Raw genomic sequence first — 10,670 nt, forward strand, 5'->3', positions numbered from 1 at the left:
GTTTATATCACAGCCAGGGAGGCACATGAGAGGAGGTACCCATCCCCCACAAACAAACACACACACATCAGTCACCCAGGCTATTAACAATAAGTCAAGGGTTGCCCTCTCATTTAACTTTAACAGTAAATGAAATTCTTGTAAAATGAAAATTGTCAGGCTTTCCTTTTTTTTACACGTGCACGTTGGTTTCGTAATGGAGCAAAAAATAGAATTGTGACTCGTAAAATCACTACCGGCTGAATGAATTTCTCCGTAGATTCAAGAATAATGACTCTTCTTTTTTAAATAAGTATTTTAAAAATAATACACTCCTCACAAAAAGTTTGGAATATTGTTACGTTAGACAATAGGTGATAGACACGGCCTTGGATGCAACAGCACATGGTATCTGTCTGGTGGACGTTCTCGTCTTTTCGCCGACATATGCCACCGTACCTATCACCTATTGCCTAATATAATAATATTCCAAACTTGTTGTGAGGAGTGTATTATTTCCCAGTCAATGAATGCTCTCACCTTAAGAGTAATTTTGAGATGGGAAAGAAATAAGCCTGGTCCAAATTTTAAAGTCGAGACGTGCCCAGATTGTAGATGCTATTATCAGAAACAAACAGAATTAATCAGTAACTACAATTATTTACCTAAACATCACGCATTGTGATAACCACTTCTTCACGAAGGTCAAAAATGAGTTTTTCTTTTCATATATTTTTCACGAATTTTTCGCATTTACATTACTTTCAATGTAGACGTGGACAGTCCAGTTAATTAATATTTACGCTGCAATCTTTCCGTTATCCCTTATCATTGAGTCTGAGAGATACAAAATTCCCTGCATGTGGTTAAAATGTTCGATAGTAAGCAACACTGCTGATTTCCGAACACTCACTTCGGCTGTACTGCCAGACCCGAAGCCAGACTTCAACTCAAACGAGTGTGCCACTTTCTGTGAACAGAAGTGTACATAGTTTAGACACCCCATACAAAACAAAGTTTCCAAAATCTTTGTGTAAACGCATATTTTGGAGTTAATGCATAAAATAGACGAAATACGCGGTATAGTACACCGTATTAGTAAATTACGAACTCCCAAGACGCTAAACATGCACGTGAAATGGATGTTGTTAGTGTGCGTAACATCCCGCACTTCAAATAGCACGTCTGGCTGCGTGTGATGTGGAAAGCTCGTGTTACAATACAAGTCATTGGCTGCAGATAATTGGCGTACATTTTCAACGAATATTTTGGAAATATGCTTTGTTTTTCACTGTAATATCCAGAATGCAACAAGCAACTAAGTCCTGCTGCCGCTGCTGAGTATTGATTGACATAATTCTGAATGAAAATATTTCTGACGTTTACCCACATATTCCAGCTGTTCTAAGATCATAAAAAATAAATATTTTTCAGTTTTTTAGTACCACTCCCTAGTTATCACGCCTATATTTATCCCATTTCACCAATGTATAGATATATCCAGATATATATACATTCTTATTCGTACACACGGATTTTCAAAGAAAATGCTTTAATATCTGAAAGGAAATACACTCTTTTGAAATTGTTTCTTTACAATTGAATAACTAATATCATTAGGAACATAAAATCTTACCCAAATTCTGTATAACCAATGACAATAATAAATTAAATGAAACTGAAAGAGAAACATGCCATTTTTTGTACAACTTTTCTATTCGTACACTTGATAACATAAAAGAAAAAGTATATTCAGAGCAAATTGACTGACAGTTCTAATACTTTGATGCGTATCCATTAACTTTAATTACTGCTTGACACCTGTTCCTCATACAATTTACCAGTTTCCGACATGTTTCAGAGTTTATTTTATTCCACTCGGCTTGCACAACAGTTTTCAACTCTTGTTTGGACTTGACGCCTGCCTCTTCAAAATTGCCCATAAATGCTCAATAGGATTTAAGTCTGGACTTTGAGCTGGTGTTTGTAGTAGTTTGGGCACATTCCATATTAGGCAATTCATGTTAACTCGCGCCTTATCCTTACTGCCATTGTCTTGTTGGAATCTGTAGATAGGCGGCATGTCCATTTTTCGGGCACTCTGCTTTACATTGTTCTTCAATATGTCCAAATAGACATATGCATCCATGATACCATCAATAAACTGGATGGTACCAACACCTTTGGACGACATACAGCCCTAAATCACCACCGTGTTTAACTGTTGGTACTGTGTTAATGTGATCATTGTCTTCATTTGAATTTCTCTAGACCCTATTTATCCCATCTGGCCCGTATATATTAAATTTGGACTCGTCTGACCATATGACACTATCCCAAAATTCCTGGTTCTTGTGGATGTGCTCTTTCGCGAATGAAAGTCTATTCCTTCGATTCGCCTTATTTATATACGTTCGTGGTATTCTCTATGATATCCATGCTTCCACAAGGCACGTCGGACAGTTTGATCGGACATCATCTTGCCAGCATCATTTTCTACTAACGGTCGTAACTGAGGAACACTTACTCGGGGGTTTTCTCGCACTCTTTTTAAAATAAAGCGTTCATCACGTTTATTCAACCTTCTCTCTTTTGGTTTTCTCGGCACATTCTGTGTTGAACCTTCCTCTCTAAATTTGTTTACTATGTATTGAACTGTGGAGTGTGATTTATTGACTGTATGTTCAATTTTTCTTAACGAATAACCTCTAAGGGCCAAATTTATAATAACATCCTTCAGATCGGAACTAAGTTCCTTCACCTTGCCCATTTCGAACACGCTGATAGATAAACGATAGGCCTACAACAATACCTACGTCAGCATTCCGCTTGACGGGGAGCGCGCCTGCATGTTCAAACTTATTACGTAGATGCAAATTGCACGAAATCGCCCGAATAGCGGTGGCGCTGTATGCGAGGAAGATTGAAACTCTCGCCTGTACGAATAACAATAACATGAAACAGCGTGTTTTTCTCTTTTCACACAAATTATATGCTCTGTTTATACACTTTGAACATACATTTTTATTGACATTTGTTGGTGAAACCTTCATTAACATTAATTTCCAGGTATATATAAAAATGATTATATTTACTAATACGTTGTAGATATGACATTTTTTCCTCGGAAATTCTATGTGTACGAATAACAACGTTACATACTGTATTTTCGGTCCAGTAACATTCAGAATAATTCAATTTGGTCGTTTTTTTCTGGCATAAACTAATATTGAGATTACCGTCATCTGCAAGTAAACATCCTCGTTTAGGAAACATCAGGAAAAAAAAAAACTTTATGTGAATCGAGGATTGACTTTCTTGTGTATATACTCGCCGACAAAAAGCAGCATTGAACTTGAAAGTCCCACAAGAAGCAAAATGTATCCTCCAAGAAGATCTCTCACTGAAAGAGGACGAAGTGTGTCACTACTTTTGCTTTGGATGTTTTTACACATGAAACAAACTCCCGGATTGGAACCAACCACTTGTTTCTCCAACTGTTGTGTTAATCCAGAGTCCCTAATTCGGCCAAGAAACTTATCAATAATTTCACCAAGCGATGAAGATTTAGGTAGCAAAAATCCCAAGTAGTATGCAGCAATGTTCTCTCTCACTACATGCATCTTACAGGCCGTTTCCGCCGGAAGGTAATCCACGGAACACAGTGGACCTGAAGGTATCTGTTGCGCAAGAAGAGCTACAGTGTCATGCTGCGCTTTTGAAGCCAGGACCTTCCCGTCTGCTAAGAAATGTGACATTGTTATTTTTTGCGTCGCTGGATCTTCGAACTCTTCCAACACATAAACCCACGCTTGTTCAGTAAGACCTAATTTCAACTCTGAATCTGCAAGTTGTTTCAGGGTGTCTATTGTGGCTGCGTACATAGGAATGGTAAGGAAAGATACAAGGTTGCTATTGTATGCGGTAATTAGTAGCAATGAAGCAAAGTGAAGCCATACCATTATGATTCTAATTGCAGTACTGTACGGTACGCTACTACCAACTACGATATTGACTGAACGTAAAAGGGAGTAACTATAGTACAGATATGGATTGTCATCATCAAAGACATTGAAATTTTGGTAGAGTAAAGAAAAACCATAAAATAGAACAGAACTGCTGAGAAGATGTCCTGCAACTGTACACCACACTTCTTCACTTAGAGGAGTGAAGACTGCACCCATGTGAACTTTACATTTTGGTCCTGGCGTGAGGAACATCAACGTAGAATGCGTATAAGGGATAGAGATGTCTAAATACGTTGCACTATTATCGCTGATGTATCCACTTGGTATGCCAAATTGAAAATCTCCACTTGTGAACATTCCGAAGTAAGATTTATCCAACACATTATCCGATGAACTTATCCACTGGATATCGGAGATTGTGAATTCATTAGTAAAGTTCTGTCTCTTTGAAAATTCAGCAAGAATTCTGTAATCTGATCCATCTGTAGGATCCCCTTCGTTAACTATCGTGTACAGACCATACGGGAGAACTACTGTTTTAATAACTTTACCACTTAAACTAAGGGACACTTTTTCTAGTCTAACTTCACTTACGAACTCCTCACCATCCCAAGTATTTATGACCGCGAATTTTTTTGGTTCTAAATTATCACCCAATACCGCAGTCATCAAGTTATAAGATGTGGGTAAATGAACAGTTTTGTTTCTCACTGGAACAATTGCGTATATGTACGGAAAGAATTTCATCCATTTGTTCGTGACTAAATTGTTTAAGTCTTTTGTCGACTCCTGATACAGGAAGAAATATCTTGATTTCTGCCTTTGTGTTGCATTGATTGTTGCCTCGTTGATAGAAAGGAACGTTTTCGAAACATTTGATGGAGATAAAATAAACACACGACACCCGTTATCCATAACTTTCAGAAATTGATCGTACAATGTTGCCGATGATTCTGTTTGGTGAATGATCGGAATATGGTAATGCCCAATTGAATTACTTATGCTCTCGTGAATTTCGTCTGAGGTATGATCGGTGAAGAGACAGGATTCATGCGGAAGGTTCTGTGTTAAAAGTTCCCCGTAGAGTTTGCCTAGACTTCGTTTGTCTGCGTGAAAGTTCTTGTAGTGCAATCCTGCTACTTGAAACACCAAACATGTTGCTATTAATACAGACCACATTACTCCTTCACTATGAATCCTAAAATAGATAAGAAAAGGTTTTTTGCAGTTCATATTCGTGTATGTGGAATTTGCTGTCAGTATATTCAATATCAGTAGAAAGCAGTTAATTCACATTATTTATAACTAAAATCTACTACATGTATTCGCGAAAGCAAAAACTTCAAACGTTACTTGAGAACTTCGACTTTGATGTCCACAGTATTGCATTTCACCTTTCATATGCAGCCATCATTGATCGGAATTTTTGACTGTATCTTCTGTAGAAGCAAATTAGTAAATGGAAAATGTTCTGGAATCCTAAATTTAGGAATATATAAAACGTTCATACTATCTTTATATGGGCTGTATAATGATGCTATAATGTTGACCAAGACTTGTAGATTCGTGATAATAATGCAGAAATTTATTCAATTATTATTCTTTATATATTCTTGTACAGAGCTGGTGATTTTCGAAGCAGTGTGTTAGCATTTGGGCAGCTTTGTTGGCTGATATGTGCTACAAGATTTTCCCTAATTTGCATTTTCGTAGATCATTGACAAGTATAGTGCACAATCTACCTGCAATTCAAGTAATATTATGTCATTTTGAAATTACTACTGAAAATACAACGAAATCCTTGAAGTGACTTTATTTAGAAGTTCAACATTAACATGTACGATTATGTATTCCAAAAGGATATTTAATAATATTTCTCTATCCACTAAATGCACGATAAACAGGGTACAAGTTAGAATGAGATCAAATGCTTGCACAGTATTTCGTTAGATTTTTAAGTACACACTTGTCATTAATTTCATTTGACTTCCTTGCATGCCACTATGCGCTCTGTACATAGGCGTGCGCAGACCCTCTGATTAGGAGGAGAACAAAGGCTTCATGAAAGTTCAATCGGAGAAAGGGAATCTTGTTTCATATCTCTTTCTTTTTGCGCTGATGTCAACGAAACGGGAGGGTATGCAGTGTGTGTCCGTCCTGCCATAAATAACTGTATTAGAAGAATTGATGCTTCAGTGGTTGTAACTACCGTTCTTTGTCCGCCTCCTTTATTTTCCATCTCTGTAGTTCATAGACTAATGTACATATGAACATAGTTTCATACAGCAGATTCAAAACAACAGTGACTGTCATTAGGTGGCGTGGAAGGGGCAGCTCCTCATTTTTTGCCACTTTTTGCCCCTGCACTATATGGCCTCTTAATGCAAACCCTTTTCTACCAAGAAAAATTAAACATGCCTCCCCCGCCCCCGGTTCTAGCACCCAATCAACGCTAATGATTTCCAAACAATGTATTCATATGTGTGCAATTTATTCTGCAAATACTAAGAGGTAACATAGCTATTGAATAAAGTGTGAGGGAGTGTTAAGAGGGTCATTCCATGTCAAATCAATCTATAGCTCCCCTGTGCAATACACCGCGCCATGAAGGCGTATAGGGGTGTGGGGTTAGGGCCCCACACTTCCTTGATCACGGCCGAAGGTGGGGGTGATGTGATCGGCACCACGCCCCTATGGCCGCCTTTAACCCCCAGAGTTTCCTCGAGGTACCCACTTAAAAAGACGCTGGGTGGGCGCCGGAGCCGTTTGAACAGGTGGAAAAAAAATCCCACTTCTCCCCCGCCGGGGATCGAACTTGGGTCTCTCGCATGGTAGTCAGTCATGAAACCTTTATGATTCATATTTTTAGATTTTTGTTTATACATTGTAGCAATCAAGAGGACAAAAGCTACCAAATTTCAGCTTTTTCGGCTCTTAGTTTTTGAATTATTGACTTTCAAAAAAAGCAAAGATATGTTCTGAAAATATCAATTGGCTATTTATGTGCAAAATTTCATAATGGGACGGCAATTGGTTCGTATGAAAATTTGTTTTTGTATTGTAATGTGTGTGAAATTTCCGAAATTTGACTTCCATGTTAAAACCATAAGTTAAGTTGAGTGGTTGATGTTGAAATCTTCGCATTGGTCTACTTTATAAATTTGTAACAAGTAATATGAAAATATAATTTCATCACTTTTAATATCTGGTAATCGAATTATATACAGGGTGTCCCATGTAACTTTACAAATCGAAATATCGCGAGAAATATGCATCGAACGAAAAAATGTTCCATATGAAAGTATAGTAATACTGTGGGGGCAAGTCACCCACGCTACAATGAATCCATGGAGCATGGGGCAACTTTGAAATGTTAATAGGGAACCCCTATTTTTTATTGCACATTTGAATTCGACGTCCAAAAATAAGTAGGTCTTGTCCGACAAATTTTGTTCCATTCGTGATAGATAGATGGAGCCGTCCGTTCACCTCTCACCATCGGTGGCTTGTTTTGGTTGAGTCCCCTCGCCTCTCACCATCGGGGTGCTATACAATTATTCCATGCAGCACTCAAAATGATGTCCTCGATCTTCAATGCATTTGTTGATCCGTTGTTCATATGATTGAACATAACGCAAAAGTGTATCTGCATCAATGTGTGCGCAAGCATTTCTTATCCGTTCGATCATGTTTGCGCGGGTTGTTGGCACATCTTGATAAACACGTTCTTTCAGATATCCCCACAAAAAGAAATCTGGCGACGTAAGGTCTGGCGATCTGGCAGGCCAATGCACCGGACCGCCTCTATTGCACTGTTGCATTATGTGCTCGACAACCGTCATGTTGGAACCACATGAGCTTTCGCAGTGCAAGGTTTACGTCGTCAAAGCAATGTCGGTAATTTCTCATGCAAAAACGTTCGATATTTGTGCCTGTCTAAAGTACCGTCAGAAACATAGGGACCAATCAGTTTGTCGCCTATGATTCCACACCACAATTAACCGATCAAGGACGTTGACGGTCAACTTCACGCAACCAATGTGGGTTTTCCACACTCCAATAATGCATATTGTGACGATTAACCTAACTGTTGTTTGTGAAGGTTGACTCGTCGGAGAAAACTACTCTACGAAAGAACTGCTGGTCGACTAGTATTTGTTCGCGTGCCCATTCATAAAACACCACTCCATTGTGAAAATCGTCGCCATGAAGTTCCTGATGCATGGACACGTGATATTGATTAAATTTGTGACGTTTCAATATTCTCCAAACACTATTGCGAGAAATTCCTGACTACGATGATATTACTTTCGTACTCGTCTGTGGATTTTTAGCCACCGCGGCTAAGACTGCAATTTGATTATGCTCTCCAGTGGCAGTTGCTCTACGAACCCTTTCCTTAGGTTGTACACTTTTTTCGGCAAAAAACTGTTTGGCAACTCGAACAAACGAAGAACGCGATCGTAGCCTGAAAGGAAAACGTTCTGTATAAAGGGTAACAGCATCGTTGATGTTTCTTCTGCATTTGCCATAAACAAGGATCATTTCAATATTTTCTTCTACGGATAAATAATCCACGATGTTGCATACCCCACTTAACTGTGTCGTCGGTCACACTGTACTTACAATCACCGACTACTGAGAGCGTGAGCACAATGCTTCTAGGCCACACTATCCCTCCTCACACAATTACCAGCCACAGCATTTGCGAGACACAACCAACACGTTGCTCTTACGGCGTCATCTATCTATCACGAATGGAACAAAATGTGTCGGACAAAACCTACGTAGTTTTGGACGTCGAATTCGAATGTGAAATATAAAAATAGGGGTTCCCTTTTAACATTTCAAAGTTGCCCCATCCCCCCGGGGTTGGTGGGGTGGGTTCATTGTAGAGTGAATGACTTGCCCTCACGATACTATTATACTTTCATATGGAACATTTTTTCGTTCGATGCATATTTCTTGCGATATTTCGATTTGTCAAGTTACATGGGACACCCTATATATATATAGGGTGTCTCATTTAACATTGCGACCTGAAATATTTTGTGAACAACAACGAATATTGAAAAGCTGCTTTCGCAGATATATAGGTATGAGAGGGGCTCATGAAATTAGTGGACACAATACGTTCAACTACGTAAGGAAGTACGATTTTCATCACAAACTTAGGTTTTCTTTAATGGAAACCCCATTTTATCTTTATCTGGCCGCGGTGGCTCAGTCGGTAACGCGTCTGACTACCATGCTAAAGGTCCCGGGTTCGATCCCCGGCCGGTTCAAATCCGGGAACTTTTCTAACGGTGGAAGCGGCCCCGGCGCCTACCCAGCGTCGAATAAAATGGGTACCTGGGGGAAACCCTGGGGGGTAAAGGCGGTCAGGGGCGTGATGCTGATCACATCACCCCCACTCACGACCGGATCAAGAAAGTGTGGGGCGTTACCCCCACACCCCCTATACGCCTTAATGGCGTGGTGCTATGCACGGGGGAGCACTTTACCTTTACCTTTTACCATTTTATCTTCAGCTCATTTGAAAGTACGAAAAAAATCATTAACAATTGTTACATTGTAATACGTCAAGTAGTTCTCAAATAATTGTAACCTGAAGTTGAGCGTGAAGGCGCATCCTTCACTGTGCCTGTCGGCAGAACAGAGCGCAAATGCCGTCGCACTACAGCCTGCACACATGTGCTGCATTTTTCCTACACTCGCCACAGATAAGTATCATCTCGGCCTTTTCAGAGTCTGCAAACACTATTTTCTCAGCAACAGTTCTGACGTACGTACACTATCACAAATATCTTGTTCATTAGTGCACTTTGTTACGCCCTTGCTTTATTTGATTAATTTGATAAATCAATTTGAAGGAAAAAATGTATAAGTTGCAACGTTTCAAAGTTGAAAACGTAAAGCTTTGTCATGACCAAACGAGAAGAGTTGATTGTTCCAATGTACTAACAATTATGAAATATGAAATAACTGAACGCCAATTAGAAATTAGAAAGATGTTAATGCACTAACATTTATGTATGTAACTGATGGCGGAATGTTTAAAATTTATATTTTTTTAATTAATAGTTATTTGTTAACTCAGAAAGATGTATCAGAACCTTGTAGATAATTTCTCGAAGCTTACTTATGTACAAACTACACATTTTATTGTAACCGCAGTTGTTGGAACGTAAGAACTTTCCTAAGCACAATGCATAGTATGCAGAAGAGTAACATGTTTGTTACGATACACGAATGGCGTCAAAAGGGAGATATGTATGTTACGATACACGAATCAACTTGGGAGAATGTTTCCTTCAAGCGTTAACTTCAGGTTACAATTACTTGAGAACTACTTCACGTATTTCAATGTAAGAAACGCCATTCTTAATAATTTTTTCCGTACTTTCAAATGAGCTGAAAATAAAATGGTGTTTCCATTACAACGAACTAAGTTTGTGTTGAAAATTGTACTTCCTTACGTAGTTGAACGTATTGTGCCCGCTAATTTCATGAGCCCCTCTCATACGTATATATCTGCGAAATCATTTTTTCAATATTTGTTGTTCTTCACGAAATATTTCAGGTCGCAATGCTAGATGAGACACCCTGTATATATATATACTGTAGAGTCTCGCTTATCCGACATAAACGGGCCGGCAGAACGTCGGATAAGCAAAAATGTCGGATAATAGGGAGGTGTTACGAAAAATCCAATTAAAGTCG

At 38.9% G+C, this 10,670-nt stretch overlaps 1 protein-coding gene across 1 annotated transcript; it reads right to left on the bottom strand.

The window, feature by feature from the left end:
* Positions 1-3,272: 3,272 nt before the first annotated feature.
* On the bottom strand, positions 3,273-5,126 carry LOC145985633 (ionotropic receptor 93a-like). The gene has a single exon (XM_083119705.1). It carries the CDS (start codon positions 5,124-5,126, stop codon positions 3,273-3,275), a length of 1,854 nt encoding a protein of 617 aa, XP_082975831.1.
* Positions 5,127-10,670: the final 5,544 nt, after the last annotated feature.

The sequence above is a fragment of the Lepisma saccharinum genome, chromosome 1 (genome assembly GCF_977018435.1).
Source record: "Lepisma saccharinum chromosome 1, izLepSacc3.1, whole genome shotgun sequence".
Taxonomy (NCBI): domain Eukaryota; kingdom Metazoa; phylum Arthropoda; class Insecta; order Zygentoma; family Lepismatidae; genus Lepisma; species Lepisma saccharinum.

Bases quoted from the DNA above. Each gene is read 5' to 3' on its own strand.
- LOC145985633 (XM_083119705.1), bottom strand. From the start codon at position 5,126: ATGTGGTCTGTATTAATAGCAACATGTTTGGTGTTTCAAGTAGCAGGA.